Genomic DNA, 19,170 nt, shown 5'->3' on the forward strand with positions numbered 1-19,170 from the left:
GGACCTCCTCCCACAGCACTCTGCAAGCGTTAGGATCGGTTGGACCCGGGGAGAATAGGCTTGCGTAGAAGGCTCTCGCCCTCTCGCACATCTCCACCAGATCCGTGAGGGGGGTGCCATCTTCTGCCAGTAAGCAGATGATATGTTTCTTAGCCCCCCTCTTTTTTTCCAGGGCGTAGAAGAAGCGGGAGCCGCAATCCATCTCCCAAAGGAGACGGATGCGGGATCGAACAAAGGCACCCCGGGCCCGATGGTCCTCGAGGGTCCGGAGCTCCTCCCGCTTCTCCCGGCACGCTCCGCAGAGGGGTGGATCCTCGGGGCTGGCGGCCAGACTCCTCTCCAGCTCTAAGACCTCCCGTTCCAACTGCTCTATCGCTGCATCCCTCCGTCGGCTGGCGCCCCGGGTGTAGTCGCGGCAGAAGAGCCGGGCGCGCACCTTCCCTAAGTCCCACCACCGCCGCGCCGAGGGAAAGGCACGCCGCTGCCCTCGCCAGGTCAGCCAGAACTCCCGGAAGGACGCCACGAAGCCCGCATCCTCCAGCAAGCTGTTGTTAAAATGCCAATAGACCGGCCCCGGCCTCTCCGCGCAGAGGGAGGCTGCCACGGTGGCTATATGATGGTCAGAAAATGGGACCATCAGTGGGAGGGAGAGAGAGAGAGATTCGCTCCAGGCTGAACAAATCCCTGCTACCAGGATAAGTGAAATGGAAGCTGTTCTAGGTCAATTTATACACCTGGGGCCAATTAAGAACTTTCCAGAAGGCAGGGAGAATGCTAGGTTGATTGGGACACCTGAAGCCAATCGGGGCTGGCTGAAACTAGTTAAAAGCCTCCCAGTTAATCAGGTGGGTGTGCATGTCAGGAGCTGTGGGAGGAAGTTGTGTGGTTGGAGAGGCTGAGTAGTACACAGCATATCAGGCACAAGGAAGGAGGCCCTGAGGTAAGGGTGAAATGGAGCTTGTGGGAAGTGAGGGCTGCTGTGGGGGAAGTAGCCCAGGGAATTGTACATGTCATGTTTCTAAAAGGTCAGCTACCATAGCTGATACTATTAGGGTTCCTGGGCTGGAGCCCGGAGTAGAGGGTGGGCCTGGGCTCCCCCCATCTTTGCCCCCTGTTTAATCACTGAGACTGGAAGACAACAGAGACTGTGCAAGGAAGGATAACTTCTCCTCACCTCCCTCGCTGGCTTATGATGAAGATGGCTCAGTAAACTGTGACCCTTGTCTCTAGAGAAAGAAGGGTTATGTGGAGGGTCACAGTGAGCCTCTGAGGCTAGTGAAGTCCACCAGGAAACGTGGGACCCACGGAGGCAAGGACAGAGCTTTGTCACAATACGTATATTTGCATGCATGAGCTTAATGACATATATGCAGATGTACGTACACATGTGTGTGCTTAACTTTTAAAATCTGTCCCTCAGTTTTCTGTCTCTTGGACATTCAACTGGATCAAATTTTCAAGAAGGACTGTAAGCTGTTTGATCAGAAAAAAAAGGTATGTACTCGATTTATTAGTTCTCTTAACTATGGCAATTCCATTAGCTCCATTATGATACAAAATACAGTGCTACAATATGGTGCACATTTTTGAAAGAAAACTGATCTCTGGAGGTGGACAATCTTCTGGCAGCTTTGGAACCCCATCCAGCGTTCTCAAGTTTGGCAAATTGGAGAACACTCTACAGGAGAAATCAAAGAAAAAATAGTATTTTGAGGTATTTACTTGGATAATTTTTAAGATCAAAAGTAAAGATGGGCCAGAAGGAAACATTGTATCTAAACATACTAGAAATCTGGCTTCAGACCCCAAACTGGGTTTGCCACTTGAGACCAGCTCTGACAAAGGATCTGAATCTTTACTGTGTTATACTGGTTTTAAGCTGTGGAAGTCAGTGGAGTTATACAAGCGCAAAATACCTGTAGCAGAATAGAGAATCAGGCTCACCGTATAACATATCACAAAGGGGAGGGCTTTGTAGCTTAGTCTAAGCATTAGGTTTGAAATTCCTAGGCACCTAGAAACTAAGTTCAAATTGCAAAGTGTTTTACTGAACTTTCATCCTGCTGTGATAGATAAACTCAGTTTTATGCATTTTATGCATGTGAGCTTCTTTCATTATAAGACAGTAAACACTTATGTCCTGTCTGCTCTATGGACCTGATCCCAAACCCTCTGATATCAATGCATCAGGCCTTCTGTGGACATTAAAGTTCCTGGTATATTATTTCAGACGAATAGTGTTTCTTCCTAGTATCTCTAATTTCTGCCATTAATGTCTGCTGCCCTCTTTGCCAGAGGTGACTGTATTCCAGTGGAAGGTGAAGCAATCCTGGCATGTATCTATTTTGGAATGCACTTTTAGACCTTTTGGCATGAGAAGCTCTAGTCTATATCAATGTAATATTCATTGCAGCATTATTAATTAAAGTTAAGCATTGACTTTCCCTCTCTTTTGGCAACTTTTGGATAAATCTTGTGAAAATGAAATAAAGTTTCATGAGATTCCCACTGGCTCACTGTTAGATCTCAGATTTCAGGGTACAATAGAATATAATTTTTTTATATATTTTTGAAAAACTTCATTTTAAAAAACACCATCATCATCTCCCAAAGAGGAAGTCAAAGGGAAAAAGCCTACTGGAAACTCATCCAGGTTCATATCAAGGAGTCTCCTTCCCTTTCTCCCCTCAAGGGAGAGGGATTTTTGTACTCATGCTGGAGGGATTGGGTTCAGGCGGCCAGGAAACCTCATGGAGGCTTAGGTTCCAGACAGCAAGCTAATAGATCCTGTGTCTGTAATGGGGACAACTGTCAAGCATTAGTTGTTCCCTATGAACCTCCTGGCAGCATAGGTCTCTGAGGAACTCTGTAAGAAGGATATTGCACAGACTGGCTAAAAACCACCTCCTGATCCACCTGCCATTTATTCTCATGGAAGGGCTATCAGAGTCCTTGGGGAGTGGGGAGAATGGATCACAGAGATGAATCTGCAGAGAGTGTAACTTACATCTTCTTCTGACTCCCCCCATCAGCATTTTACACCCACTCAGACTCCCCCAGATTTACTCCTTTAGACTCACCCCCACTTTCTATCATGTCACTTTAATCACCTGCTGAATTTGGCCCACTGAGTCTGAGTGTGAGGGAGCCTAAGTCTGTGTAACTCACACCATGTTGGGATGCAGAAGACTGGAGAGCATCAAGAAAAGCCATTAACAGGGAGGTGCAAGAACTTGTGCCACCTTTCAATTTAGCATACATCTTCATCCAGCTTCTTGCCATGTAATTCAATTTAGACTCCCTAGTACAGTAGCAACATAATGAGAATTGGCTAAGGCAGTTTGAATGAAAAGGAGTCTAGCTTACACCTACAAATTGCCTCTGAACTTGGCCAATGGATTTCAGTTTAGCTCATGAGCTTACATTCAATAATTCATTCTTGCTTAACTGCTGGATTACAGTGTTGTCCATGCACTTTCTGAAAATTCCACATAGAGTACAAATCCATAGGAAACTATTCCTCAGGTGGACAATAGTGACAACCGGCTTGAGTTTGCAAAACTTGTTGAACTATCCCGTGATGACAGGAAAATACAACAAGAACAAAGCCAGTTTCCTTTACAATCCATGAAAACTACCATGTGTCAATGGTGTATTACATTTATGCTTTCATAGGAACAGGTATTTTCTCACTGTACATGTTTTTACTGACAATAATGTAGGACTTACAGCTGCCTGTAGTTTTCTTTAAACTCACAGGGGTTCCTCTTGAGTATAAGGGATTCGAGTGGAGTAGATCTCAAGTCTGATATCCCACTTAGTGTCTCAATGTTGTTATCAGCCAGTGACAAGTGATGAATCTGAGGTATCTTTGGCAGCTGTTTCAAGGATGTAAAATGATTTTTACTGACATTTAATTCTTTGCATCTGTAAAGTACAAAAATGTATGCCATCATTTATCACATATACAGAAGAATATACATCCTTAATTATTGTGAAAAAATATACAGTGTACACACATGGGGCCAGATCCTCAGCTGGTATAAATCAGTCTAGCTTTATTGACTTAAAGAGAAATAGGCCATTTTACACTGGCTGAAGATCTGGTACATGCTTGTTAACTCATTACAATTAATTTTAGGAGGATCTGAACAGATTGTAGTAGGGTGATGAGAATGCCCCCAGCAATATTACCAGTTTAAATCCAGTCTAGGTCAGTGACCAAAAGGTATTACCATCCAATGTGGAGATTCAGTGGCCAACATGAACTCACTTTGGTGACCTCAAATCAGTTTCCAGAGGACAATTGTCCACATCATAAAAATCACAGCAGCTACAGCTGGCACTTGCTGGGTCCTATTCAGTAGAGATGTGTAAAGTGGTGTGATTTGGACCTCAGTATGCTAATTTAGATTCCCTTACAGTCAGAAAGGAAAGGCAGAATGTGGGCTACTTTAACATACACCTTTTGATACCTTCTTCTGACAACCCTCAATGTGTAAATCACACCATCTTAGACTACCTTATAAGTAGGTAGAGTGGTTGTAAGTAGGACTAACTAAGGGAATATGACAAAGTTAGCATAAGGTCTAATTTACACCACTGTACACATCCTCTCTGAATGCAGCCTCAGATCCTTTGTTTGTTATTAAAGAGAGAGACATGCAGATTGAGAACTTCTCACCCCTTGTCTAGGGGTGCTAGGGTTAGGGCTGTTAGGAACACCAAGCACAGTGTGAGAAAGCTTACAGCCTCTACTTTTATCTGTTCTGTGAATAAAGGAGTTCTTCTTTCAGGGGCCTGATTCTGACCTCACACAATTTTACACTGATATAACTCTATTGGGCAATGGTACTTTTTTGCCTCAACAAGGGCTGCAAGACCAGGGTCTGAAAAATTAGCTTTAGAGCTTTCTTTTACATTTTTGGATCGCTGGACCATTATTTCCCATTCTAACTGTTAACACAACCACAGCTTTCCATATATCTGACCATAGGAAATGACTGTAATGGAAACTCCTGGCTTCTCTCCTTGAGTCAGGTACCATCATCTTTATGTACATTTCCTCCTACTGACCTGATACAACAACTTTTCCTCCAAGCAGAAGATATCATTGACTTTGATGAAACTTCTCATGGAGCTATGGTCTTCTCAGTATGAACAAGGGTGGCAGAATCTGACCCAGAATAGCTTTCAATTTTCTTGTATATCATGAATTTAGATTAATTGGATTTTTCAATAGAATTACATGCACATATTATGCTCTGTTAATCACTAAAGGCCTGATTCTGCTCCCATTGAAGTCAATGGCAAAACTCCTTTTGATTTCTTTGATACAAGATAGGACCTGGCAACAGGATTTTTCATCTACCTTGGCAACCTTATGGCACTTAGGTCTGTCAAAGAATTGTCCACCAACCAAAGCCTTTCTACACGAATTAATCTCCGGAGAATCCTGTTAAAGTTTTCTAGCTGGTAAAGGTCGCCCAAGTCCTGAAATGAAAGGTTCAAATTCTGGGGATGGGAAAAAATGCAAAGAAAATTTTTTAGCTTATTTTTTTCTTTTAAAGTTTAGTTATTAAAATTCAGATTGTAACAGACCCTGTTGTTACAAAGAGTCTATTTTAGTATGCTAGAGTTATACCTAATTTAAAACATGGTGCCAAATTTTGCCTAGAACAATAGAAATATGTTGCTAAATTTGTTTGGTCCACCTACCATGCAAGAGGTGGACAGAACTGAAGTTTTGTCATATGAATAACAAATTACTGGAGGGTAGCTGTAGCCCTTAAATTGTTGGCCCAGTTATTTGTTTGGCTTGTTGGTTATACAGTGCAACATACTCTTATGGAGCTATAGCAATAACAATAAATAATGGTAAGATCTTACTGCACAGTTTTCCCAGTTTTCTTGCAGCCTCTGTTGCCATTTCTCTTTTTCTGTTACTTGTTTTCTTGCTCGCAAGACATCTTCTTCTCCTCTGAAAAATAGCTCTTCTTCTGAAGGCCCTGTTCAGAAAAAAATATATTTTCAATAGCTGATATGATATGGTGTCTGCAGTTAGTTACTTTTTAAGTGAATATATGTAGTTGGGAAGATATTTGAGTTGAAATAATATACACAGTATTATACCAAAGTAGGTTCCCAGACTCCTGAGTGGTAAATTAGTTTGGAGATGTTCACTATATTGTGGGTGCTAATTTTTACATTCAATTTACAGTCACTGTGAGTTGGAGGCTTGTTATTAAATGAGATTTCCTATTCAATTCAATGCTGAATAAAAGATTTTATTTAGGTGCCTCACTTTAGACCCCCCCAGATTTGAAAATGCTGGCGTGTGTGTGTGTATTCATATAATATAAATATAAGTAAGATAATGCCCCTCTGAATTGTTTTTTCCATTTAGGTCCCAATCCTGTAAACACTTATCTAATTTTAAACAAATTGCCTAATTTCATACTCTGGAGTAGTCCCATTTATTTCAGTGAGGCCACTCATGGTTAAAATTAAGCATGTGTGTTTCCATTTTCAGGGTTGGGGTTTTACTCTCTGTCATCTGTTATCTCCAAACATTAATGTTGAAAATATAGAATCTACAGTTTTGACTTTCATTCCTGCTTTTTAACTCTAAATCTTACACAGCTATTGTCTGAATGATTAAAAAAAATGAAATTTCTGCAATGTAGAGGTGAAGTCAATGGCAAAACTACCATTAACGTCAGAAAGGCCAGGATTTCATCTTGGTGTTTAATTCTGTACAGGATAAAATACTTAGGATTTAAAATGAATGTTTTTTTTTTCAAAGGAATAAATTTTCATCTTCACCTTCTCTCACTCGGGGACAACAAATCTGATTTCCTCGAACATCATGTTCTTTTAACTCGTGCCAAGTGAGATACTTGAAGGAATCTGAGGGAAGCTTAATGGAAGGATGTAAAATAAAAGAAATAAAATAATTAATTAATGGTCTTGGACATTGGGCAATATCTTCACATTTATACAAAATCCTGTGGCAGTATTCCAGGAGAAAAAATAGACACAGAATCTTACGTAAGAACAGCCATTCTGGGTCAGACCAATGGTTCATCTAGCCCAGTAATCTGTCTTTGCCAGATGTTTCAGAGTGAATGAACAGAACAGGACAGTTTCTAGTGATCCATCCCTTGTCGTCCAGTTCCAGCTTCTGCCAGTTGGAGGTTTAGGGACACTTGGAGCCAGGGGGTGCATCTCCGACGGTCTTGGCTAACAATCATTGATGGACCTATCCTGAATGGACTTGTCTAATTATTTTTTGAACCCAGTTATAGTTTTGGCCTTCACAACATTCCATGGCAATGAGTTCCACAGGTTGACTGTGTACGGTGTGAAAAAGCATGTCCTTTTGTTTGTTTTAAACCTGCTGCCTATTAATTTCTTCAGGGGCCCCCTAGTTCTTGAGTTATGTGAAGGGGTAAATAACACTTCCTTATTCATGTTCTTCATACCAGTCATGACTTTATAGACTTCTGTCATCTCCCTCCTTAGTTGTCTCTTTTCTAAACTGAACAGTCCCAGTTTTTTACTCTCTCCTCAAATAGAAGCTGTTCCAGACCCATAATCATTTTTGTTGCCCTCTCTGTACTTTCTGCAGTTCTAATATATCTTTCTAATATATTCTAGGTGAATGTTTACAGAGGAGTTGTTACCTTAACAATGACTTGTTAAATGCTTCATGAAAGTCAGTTATGAAATGGCACATGAATGAGGAGAGTGTATATATATTTAAAAAACAAAATCTGGTTTAGGACACTAGATGGAAGCACTGAAAACCTGCAGCCAGAGTCAGAAATGGAATCTGGAGCAGAAGCTGTCTGCCACATTTTGTCTTCCCACCAAAAACTGCTCCATGGACACTCCCGACCAGCAGTCGCAGAGAGGAATTTCAGGGCAAGCCTCAGAGTCAAATCCCGTCTTTATAGCTATACCAGTCCATTCCTGGCCCAGCAATTGCACCTATGCACAGCCCCACACATGGATGACTCCTGTATGCTGGGCTAGATACAGAACTACCTGCAATAAAATCTTTCGTAGCATATGGAGTTTGCTTTTGTAGCATGTATGTGTACCCATTTGCAGGTAGTTTATAGTACTTTCCCTACACTGGCCAAAATTTGGCCCATCACATCCTATCTGGAGGCTAAATGAGGGCACATCCATTAGCATGTTGCAGAAAGAGAGTCCAGCCATAAAGTTAATTTCTGTCTGTTTTTTTTTATAAACTCATAACCAGACTGATAAACAAAACACTTACTGGTGAAGATATCCCTGAATCAGCGCTCTGCTGGAGTAGTCCTCTGTGTCTTGATAAAACTGGCAAAGTAGTATCTGTATCACTTAGAGCAGAACAGTGAGAGGAATAGGATTTACAGAACCTATCACTGCTTGTATTCAGACCTGAGGAGCTAAAGAGATAACACTTTAAACCATTCATATGCTCCTGATCTGGTGAATGCGATGCAGGCTGTTTCGTGGACAAGGAAAAAGCAAGGTTCCTCTTTAATGCATGTTAACTAGGTCACAAAATGTAAATAAAACCTCGTATGTGACAAGATTGTGCCAACATGATCCTCTGGGATATGCATGGTGTGACTTCAATAGGACAGCTCGCCTGAATACAGTTACTCATGCATAGATGTTTGCAGGATGGGGCCCTAACATTGTAAGGACAGGCCTTGTCGTATCAGCTCTTTAAAAGCCAAACTCACAATTGAAATCAATGGGACCTTGCCTTATGCTTATTAATCAATAGCATGACATGGCCTACAGAGATTAGCTGTATTTGGGGATACAATATATAGTTTGTGTGAAAAACACCCTACCATTGTGTTCTGAATCTTCTCCTTTTTTCTCCTAGCAGTAATTTTTAGCAATGCATTAAGGTTCCAGGGAAGAATTTAACTTTGTGTGTAACTTCAAGCACATGTATAGTCCAAATGAATTCCCGTACTTATGTGCTTTGCTAGACCAGGGCCCAAGAGAATTTTGGAAGGTTACATTTTATTTAACAAAAATGGCATAATTACTCCAATTGTGCTTCAAAGAAAGTGAACATCTCTCAAGCCTGGGGCTGCAATTTAGAAATCTACCATGGAACTCTTTAGAAAAATCATTTTAATTTAGTAACTGTGTGGATACAGCATAATAATTTGCCTGTTACTCTACAAACTCTTCGAACTGTCAAGAAATATCATTAAAACGATTACACAAGGGATCAGAAGTGGAAAATAAAAAGCAGCTTTAAAAGACTCTAGTGGGGATGGTAATGAAAGTTTCATGGTGACCAAGAGTGTAAAAGACAAATTAAGTGAAACATGGAATAAAATTAAGGTTACATACCTATTTGAAAATAATCATGAATAGAATTACTACTTGCCTAAGATTTTGTTTTGCCTTTTTGAAGTATCATCAAAAACATACACAACATCTTGTCTGATTTTTATCTGGAAGCTCATAATGTTAACTGGTAAATGACAGAATAGAAATATCATTTGTAACAGCTCCTCTTATCTTTCTCGTTTTGTCTTATTTTTTGGAGACTGAAAGAATAATAAAAAAAAATCCAGTCGTGGGTGACTTGATTCAGAGCTGTGTGGTGTGTAGCATTTCTGAAAACAAGCTTATTTTTTTTAGATGCTTTAAAACACTCTCTGTCTTTAGGCAAGCAGATATGAAAATGTTGGCCTATTTTTATACATGTATAGTGTTAAAAATCAGTAGATGAACCATGTAGTAGTCCCATGAAGAGAAGATGGAGTGATTATTTACATTTGGATAGCATGTGTTGGGGACTACTGACTAGACCGTCTGAAATGGTGTTTATATTGCTGCTTCGTAGAGGTCTGATGCCCTCTTGATTCATTGCAGGTTAAATAAAGTGGTATTAATAGGTGAGATATATAGAAATGGTTTCATAGTTATGGATAGCATCTTCTCCATACTTGTGTGAAAATGTGAATTTATGTTGTAAATGTTAAGGATAAACTTCTATATAATATAAATGATTATATTTTTGGTTCATGTATGTGCTCACACACAAAATGTGACTTGAAATAAGTCTTTGCTCTTACGTTTTCATGTTGTTTTTGTTTGTTTTTTACATAAATTTAGTTCAGCCAAGTATGGCCCCGCCCATGCTCCGCCCCCCCAGACTCCCTCCTGCCAGTTTCCCTGTCCCTGTGCGGTGGCCCCACCCTACCATGCCGCCAGCCTGGCATTCTGGGGCTGGGGTCGCGCCACCGGCACTCCAGGGATGGGGGGATGGGGCCATGATGCCTGCCCTCTCAGTGCTCTGGGGCTGCGGGGGCTGGGGCAGTGCTGCTCACCCTCCAAGAGGTCTGGGCTGGGGAGGCTGCAGCCACACTGTCCGTCCTCCAGGAGCTCCAGGGCTAGAAACACTAGCCTGGGGTGGGGGCTGGTGGCTGCAGCGGGGGGGTGGGGCTCTGGGCTCCAGTGCGGGAGGCGTGGAAGGGACAGGGCCTTGGGCAGAAGGGGTGGTGCTGGGGGCTTGCCTCCGCCAGCAGGTGGTTCATGCAGTGCCCATGCTGAAGGTCCACCTCTAATTTTGGACTTTCTGCAGTCAGCATGATTGCTGCAGCAGAATCCTCTCCAATTTACTATTGAAGTCTTCTCCTATTGCATAAATGGGTATTGAATAAGCACTCAGAATTCTAGAAATGATAGCTGAAAGGAGAAGTTCAGGATGTCAGGTGGGCTGCAAAAGGAGCAACAGACAGAGGATGGAGCTTTGGACTCTGCACTGTTTGATTTCAGTACATTTCAGCTAGACATCTAGCATTATTGTAACACAGATTTTGCTCAGGAAATAGAACCATAGGGTTAGAAGGGACCACCAGGGTCACCTTGTCTAAACCCCTGCCAAGATGCAGGATTTTTTGTGTCTAAACCACCCAAGACAGGTGGCTGTTCAGCCTCCTTTTGAAAATCTCCAGTGAAAGAGCTTCCACAACCTCCCAAGACAGTCTGCTCCATTATTCTCCTGTTCTCACAGTTAGGAAGATTTTTTCCTGAGATTTAATCTAAATCTTCTGTGCTGTAGTTTGAATCCATTGCCTCTTGTCCTGCCCGGTGTTCTCTCTCTCTCTCTCTCTCTCTCTCTCTCTTTTTAACTATTGCCTTTTAAAGTTGGTCTAAAGGAAATTACAATGACTGAGTCAGGATGCAATTCAAAACAATTACCGCTTACAATGTATGAAACTACCAAAACTCTCTGCCTTGATTGCAAGGCCCTTTGGCTGGATATGAATCTCCAGTGACACCTCTGGGAGCAGCACTCTAGATTATGTCAACCATTAAGGGAAAAAATGAGATTTATGCTGTCTGTCCTGGCTGAGTCATTTCCCCTCACTTTGCCAGCGGTGAGAAACTGGTTATCATAAATCACAGATCTAAATCCTTATGAGAGAGGAATTAATTTCACTAATACTCTAATGGAAACCCACAGTAGCTATAACCCCACTGCATTCTCTCTTTTCTCAGTGGTGATCTATAATGTCTTTTAAGCAAGCAGCATTGCCTGTATTTTAGAAATCCTATGAAAGAAAGTTGAGAGAGAAACTCAAAATTGTCAAGTGAAAAACATATAATTGCACATATATTTTGCACATATAGCCTTCGGTTCTTTTAGCTGGGCATCGCTGAGTCTCTAATGGCATGAGTGTAGTTGTGTACCTGATATTAAATCCATGAACACAATTTTAGAATCTGACCTAATAAGCAAAAAAAAGTGGCTTAGATGTTGATTTTAAAGGGTTAAATATGGTTTGAATCAGTTAGAGCTTTGATCCCATGGTGATTTCCCTATGTTTTTTTTTCTTATGCTATACATATAAAATAGCTGACAGGTTTCAGAGTGATAGCCGTTTTAGTCTGTATCAGCAAAAAGAACAAGGAGTACTTGTGGCACCTTAGAGACTAACAAATTTATTTGAGCATAAGCTTTCGTGGGCTAAAACCCACTTCATTGGATGCTGCTTAATTTAAATAAAAAAAACATGCTGACAAATTCTGCTCTTTGTTACACCATTGTAAATCCAGAGTGACTTCAGAGTGACTCCATGGTTTGACTGGCATTATCTACCCAGATATAAGTGAGAGCAGAATGATCTTAAGATTTAGCTCGTGTAGCCTTGATTGAAGAATTGTTGGATTTTATTTTTTAGTGGTGGTGGTGGTAGTAGGGAATAACACTGAAATATTTGACTTTGCAAACTGGAAGCTGTGCACTTACCACAGCTACTGTTGCTTTCATAGTATTTTACCTATGCTCCAAACAATGGGTATGATTTAATGAGATAGTGAATCATGCCAGTGAACTGATGACATAGTCCTGTGGACTTCACTGATAGAACCTCACAGAATCAGAAACTTGCAAGATCGGAATGCCCAATGTCAATGGCATAATCGGTGAAATCAATCTACTCCCATTCTCATTGAAACAAATGGCAAAATTTCCATAGACAATGGGAACAGAATGGGTATGTTTTCCAAGTGGAGTGCAGGGCTTTATATGTCTGACTCAACTGACTTTAAAGATCAAAAACATTAAACGCTCATGCAATACTTTGAAAAGCTATCCCTGTGTTATCTCTGAAGATGGCAGTGAAGATGTTTGGGATGGAAGCTTTTCCTATGCAGTATTTGCAATGTTTGACAATGTTCAAAAGCAGTGTTTCAAAACACATCCCCTGACACTGACACTGCTGCAAGTCTTCTAATGAAAATGGAAAAGTTCCAGGCTTTGCATCCGATTCTGTGTTCTGCTTCATGAGAGACACAGCACAGAACGCGCAGCACAAAAGGAGTGGGAGCAAAGGTGCCTTTATGCCATTCCTTGCATTGCCTGAATCCTGGGCTGTTGTTCTGGGGGCTGGAATGTCTCTCCCTATAAGTTACAGTAGCCGTGGGGTCTGGTCTAACTCATAGGAGCTACCTGTGCACTGCTCTGCAGATCAGAATAGCCATAGTGCTTTAAACTACAGTTATTCCCCCATCACTCCAAAATGCTCCGTCAGGCCTCAAGTCCTGTCGGCAGCACACCCTTACACTGCGGGGTGGGAAGCATGGGCAATGAGTGAACCAAGGGCTCATGGAGGTTAGCCCCCAGCCCGGCCCACCCCTTCTGCCTGAGTCCCCACCCCTCCTGCCCCTTTCCTCCCTGAAGCCCACAGTGCCTTCCCCAACTGTAGCCACCAGCCTCACCCCCCAGCCCCAAGTCACCTGAGCGTCTCTAGCCCCAGAGTGCCTGGTGGGTGGCACATGGCCCATCCTTTCCCCAGCCCCGGAGAGCTGGGCAGCACAGCCCCAGTGCCGGGGGCCCCCCAGAGGTGGGCGGTCCCAGCCACCCTAGCCCCAGCCGGCTTCCTGGAAGAGGAGCAGCCTGCCTGGGCTGGGGCTAACTAGGAGCAGGAGGGTGCCTCGGGGTGGAGCATGGGCAGGGCCATGTGGGGGCTGTTTGGGAGGGGCACAGCTTTCCCCCAGCCTATTAGATGTGTTGCCCATGATGGGAAGGGGGAGAGGACAACAGTGAAGGGGTATTTATATTGCCCCTATGCAACTCCTATATTAAAAGAATTTCCCCGAGGCCACTGGGACCCCTTTACAGGCCTTGCACGCTGCTGGAACAGCATTAAGAAGCCTCAAGAGCCCACCACATTTCCATCCTGTTCCTGCCGGCTTCATTGGGAACATGATCCAGCCCATATTTAACATCTTAGTGCTCTAGAGTTATTGTAATGGTGATACAAGGCCACTCTGAAAATACTGATGAATTTCAACAGAAGTACTCATTTTAATCAAGTTTTTAGCATCATCGTTAAAAGAAAAAACAAACAAAATAAGGATGTTAAACCCACAAAAGAAAACAGCATAGGTCAATTTTTTAGCCAGTTTCTAGTTGCCACTTTTTGCAAGTGAATAGCAGATATCTGGTCATTTCCCTCCCCAAACTGCTCCTACAAATAGCAGTGTGTATGCATAAAATGGTAACCCAGTCACTTTGCTGGATCAGTCAGTTGCACATGCCAAAGCAGATATGCAAAAATGAACTTAAGGTGAACAAATCTAACTTAAACATGTTGTGTAAAAGCCAGGAAATTCAGAATTTAGCCTAACCCTCATTCTTCAGTTCACTGCACTGTGCCTAAATATTGGAACAGGTGAGTGCAGTACAGGTAAGATCAAGCATTATTCTTAGAACTGTCTAAACCCTAGGCACACTGAGGTGACCGACAGACTTCCTGTTTATTTTCTTGAATGGGTTTCATGAGACCCTCAGCAGTATTTTGATGTAATGCTTTTGAAAATAATTTGGTAACATATACACCCGTACCCGCATCACTACCCTTAACTGTGCCGTAAATTATCTTGCTTTCTGTAAAATAAAACTACTCTGCAAAAGAAATGTAATTAACATAATTAGCCATGACAGACACAATGAGCCATTACTGGTATATTTATTACTCAAATTCCATGCAGCTTTCCATGAACTTAACTGCAAATTTAGCATCTTAATCAATGAGGCTTTTGTGTTTATCATAAATAATCCATTTATATCAAGACACTGTACGTCTTGCAGTAATTAAATGACAAGAAAAAGAGACATTTCTTGATTGCTTCTATTGAATAACAGACACTATCAGCAATTCAGGCACAGTAACTGTATGTTTTAAAAAGATATTCAATCTTGTAACACTATCTTGTTTATTCAAAGTGTGTCAAGCCAACAGTACAAAGACTAACATTACTTTTCCTCTTTCATTCCTCCTACCTTTTGGACATGTCTTGCTGTTGCATAAACTTCTCACAACTTGCATAAAGCTATTTGTCTACAATAAAATAATTTCTTCCTATCTTCCTCCCAGTGGGGCTGTATTTTGCATCCTCTGAAAAGTTGTAGCCCTGTTCAGAGTCTTGGATGGAACTCCATAATCACTGTTGCCACGGAAACAAGCTGTCACCTCGCAACACACAGTCATGTCAGGAGCTATTGATACCACTCTCTTATGTGCATCAATCGAATTTCTGTGCTGCTCTAGCCGGTAACAATGAACCCTTTTCCCAAGAGTTGTCTGGGGAGTGAGCTGACTGAAGATAGGTTGGTGATACACGTATCAAGATATGTGATCATCCTATTGGATCTCTGAAGTGCTCACTTGTCTTCACTTCTAGAATTTCTTGAATTGCATTCATATTTTGCCAATTTGAATTTTCGTTTGGCCTTACTTAGTGTGTCACCTATGCAAAAATTCAGTGTGTGGTGTCCAGTTATTGAAAAACCCTAACTATAATAATTAAAAATAATACTATGAATAGAAAGTTATGATGCTGTTCAAAGAATTATTTTGTTTGGTGTAAGGCACCTCTCTTCAATGCAATTTAACATCCTGGCCTCACATAAGACTGTCAACCATCATATACTCAAATCTTCCAGGGCCCTCTTGTTTCTGAGTATAAATGTAAATGGACATTCTTTGGTGGAAAATGACAGCAGCTAGTGTTGTGTCTGTTTATGTATGGTATTTCCCTTACAGAAAATTCAACAGCCAGTCCAATAAACCCATCCTTATATAGACCCAAAGAATCACTTAAATTGATGGGATTGTAACAAGCCATCAAGGGCAATGTCCTATGGACTTGATCCAATGTCCATTGAAGTCAATGGAAGATTTTCCATTGATGACAGTTGGTGTGGGATCAGGCCCTGTCTCTAAATGGGGTGTTTGATTAAACAGAAGATGATAGCTGTCACAGGGTGGCTGTCCCCCTGTGGTTGAAATAGGTTTGGTTCCCCTGTGCCAGAGAAAATGCTCCCAGTTGAGCCAGTTAAGGGGGCAGGATTGCACATGGGTCAGAGGGAGTTCAGTGAGCTGGAAGGGGAACTGCAGAGAGAGAGTGGTCCCTGAAAAAGGGAGTTGGGGCTAGGAAAGAAGACCAAGCTGAAAGTTTAATTGTCCATTGGGAGAAGGCAAAGAAGGCAGGCCAGGCCTTGCACCTTCTCTAGCTGCCCAGACAGCAGGAAGGGACAGTACCTCAGGGAGGAGGGGTTGTGCCCAGCTCAAGGTTGGATGGAAGATTTTCATTTTTTGGTGGGGGGTGGGGATTACTTTTTGGGATTTTGTGTCAATAGAGAAACCAGACCCCAAGCCCAGAAGATGGGGAAAACAAGGGCAGGGCATTGCAGAGGAATCCCTGACTATGAGGGGGCACTATAATATTATAGGAGTACTTGTGGCACCTTAGAGACTAACAAATTTATTTGAGCATAAGCTTTCGTGAGCTACAGCTCACTTCATCGGATGCATTTGGTGGAAAATGCATTTCCACCAAATGCATCCGATGAAGTGAGCTGTAGCTCACAAAAGCTTATGCTCAAATAAATTTGTTAGTTGCTAAGGTGCAACAAGTACTCCTTTTCTTTTATAATGTTATAGTAACACATGGGCAGATCATGCCCTTTTGGTCTGTGTGTGGATTGCTTCCTCCAACACATGGAAAGAAGACATCAGCCACCTCTGCAGCAGCATCCTCCCTCTTCCCTTGGGCTCTCCATGGGTCCTGGGATTCATGCTGAGGAGAAAGAAATGGGAATTTCAAGCCCAGTATTGGGGGAAACATTTATAATCCCCCGTATCCAGGGGAAAATCCGCTGGAAGTGTGATACAGCCACTGACTACTACATTTCAGTCTCCTCATGCAGCCTCCCTCCACAGGAGAAATCCTTCCCTTGTACTTCAGATCCTATCTTTCCCTACTCATCCTAGTCATTCTAAAGACCTTCAGACCCTGGTGGTGTGCCTCACAGTGTCTGATAATGATAGTCATGACTGGACTACAGGTATTGAAGGGTATGTGCTCTTTAGGAAAGACAGAAACAAAGGTAAAGGGGGTGGAGTAGCATTGTATATCAATGATGAGGTAAAATGTAAAGAAATAAGAAGCGATGCAATGGATAAGACAGAGTCCGTCTGGGCAAAAATTACATTGGGGAAGAAAACTAGTAAAGCCTCTCCTACGATAGTGCTTGGGGTGTGCTATAGACCTCCGGGATCTAATTTGGATATGGATAGAGCCTTTTTTAATGTCTTTAATAAAGTAAATACTAATGGAAACTGCGTGATCATGGGAGACTTTAACTTCCCAGATATAGACTGGAGGACCAGTGCTAGTAATAATAATAGGGCTCAGATTTTCCTAGATGCGATAGCTGATGGATTCCTTCATCAAGTAGTTGCTGAACCGACTAGAGGGGATGCCATTTTAGATTTAATTTTGGTGAGTAGCGAGGACCTCATAGAAGAAATGGTTGTAGGGGACAATCTTGGCTCAAGTGATCATGAGCTAATTCAGTTCAAACTAAATGGAAGGATTAACAAAAATAAATCTGCAACTAGGGTTTTGATTTCAAAAGGGCTGACTTTCAAAAATTAAGGAAATTAGTTAGGGAAGTGGATTGGACTGAAGAACTTATGGATCTAAAGGTAGAGGAGGCCTGGGATTACTTTAAATCAAAACTGCAGAAGCTATCGGAAGCCTGTATCCCAAGAAAGGGGAAAAAATTCATAGGAAGGAGTTGTAGACCAAGCTGGATGAGCAAGCATCTTAGAGAGGTGATTAAGAAGAAGCAGAAAGCATACAGGGAGTGGAAGATGGGAGGGATCAGCAAGGAAAGCTACCTAATTGAGGTCAGAACATGTAGGGATCAAGTGAGACAGGCTAAAAGTCGAGTAGAGTTGGACCTTGCAAAGGGAATTAAAACCAATAGTAAAAGGTTCTATAGCCATATAAATAAGAAGAAAACTAAGAAAGAAGAAGTGGGGCCGCTTAACACTGAGGATGGAGTGGAGGTTAAAGATAATCTAGGCATGGCCCAATATCTAAACAAATACTTTGCCTCAGTCTTTAATAAGGCTAAAGAGGATCTTGGGGATAATGGTAGCATGACAAATGGGAAGGAGGATATAGAGGTAGATATTACCATATCAGAGGTAGAAGCGAAACTGAAACAGTTTAATGGGACTAAATCGGGGGGCCCAGATAATCTTCATCCAAGAATATTAAAGGAATTGGCACCTGAAATTGCAAGCCCATTAGCAAGAATTTTTAATGAATCTGTAAACTCAGGAATAGTACCGAATGATTGGAGAATTGCTAATATAGTTCCTATTTTTAAGAAAGGGGAAAAAAGTGATCCGGGTAACTACAGGCCAGTTAGTTTGACATCTGTAGTATGCAAGGTCCTGGAAAAAATTTTGAAGGAGAAATTAGTTAAGGACATTGAAGTCAATGGTAAATGGGACAAAATACAACATGGTTTTACAAAAGGTAGATCGTGCCAAACCAACCTAATCTCCTTTTTTGAAAAGGTAACAGATTTTTTAGATAAAGGAAATGCAGTGGATCTAATTTACCTAGATTTCAGTAAGGCATTTGATACCGTGCCACATGGGGAATTATTAGCTAAATTGGAGAAGATGGGGATCAATATGAACATCAAAAGGTGGATAAGGAATTGGTTAAAGGGGAGACTGCAATGGGTCCTACTGAAAGGCGAACTGTCAGGTTGGAGGGAGGTTACCAGTGGAGTTCCTCAGGGATCGGTTTTGGGACCAATCTTATTTAATCTTTTTATTACTGATCTTGGCACAAAAGGTGGGAGTGTGCTAATAAAGTTTGCAGATGATACAAAGCTGGGAGGTATTGCCAATTCGGAGAAGGATCGGGATATTATACAGGAGGATCTGGATTACCTTGTAAACTGGAGTAATAGTAATAGGATGAAATTTAATAGTGAGAAGTGTAAGGTTATGCATTTAGGGATTAATAACAAGAATTTTAGTTATAAGTTGGGGACGCATCAATTAGAAGTAACAGAAGAGGATAAGGACCTTGGAGTATTGGTTGATCATAGGATGACTATGAGCTGCCAATGTGATATGGCTGTGAAAAAAGCTAATGCGGTTTTGGGATGCATCAGGAGAGGCATTTCCAGTAGGGATAAGGAGGTTTTAGTACCGTTATACAAGGCACTGGTGAGACCTCACCTAGAATACTGTGTGCAGTTCTGGTCTCCCATGTTTAAAAAGGATGAATTCAAACTGGAGCAGGTACAGAGAA

At 41.8% G+C, this 19,170-nt stretch overlaps 1 protein-coding gene across 1 annotated transcript; it reads right to left on the reverse strand.

Annotated features, from left to right (window-relative positions):
• Window positions 1-1,533: 1,533 nt before the first annotated feature.
• Window positions 1,534-10,622, reverse strand: LOC122455862. Its single transcript, XM_043492609.1, has 6 exons — window positions 10,548-10,622; window positions 6,826-6,919; window positions 5,890-6,008; window positions 5,372-5,514; window positions 3,730-3,927; window positions 1,534-1,678 (listed from the first exon to the last, which is right to left on the reverse strand). Exons 1-6 carry the CDS (start codon window positions 10,620-10,622, stop codon window positions 1,567-1,569), a joined length of 741 nt encoding a protein of 246 aa, XP_043348544.1. The 3' UTR covers window positions 1,534-1,566.
• Between the last annotated feature and the right edge of the window lie 8,548 nt (window positions 10,623-19,170).

This window comes from Dermochelys coriacea, chromosome 9 (assembly GCF_009764565.3).
Source record: "Dermochelys coriacea isolate rDerCor1 chromosome 9, rDerCor1.pri.v4, whole genome shotgun sequence".
In the NCBI taxonomy this organism is placed as follows: Eukaryota; Metazoa; Chordata; order Testudines; family Dermochelyidae; genus Dermochelys; species Dermochelys coriacea.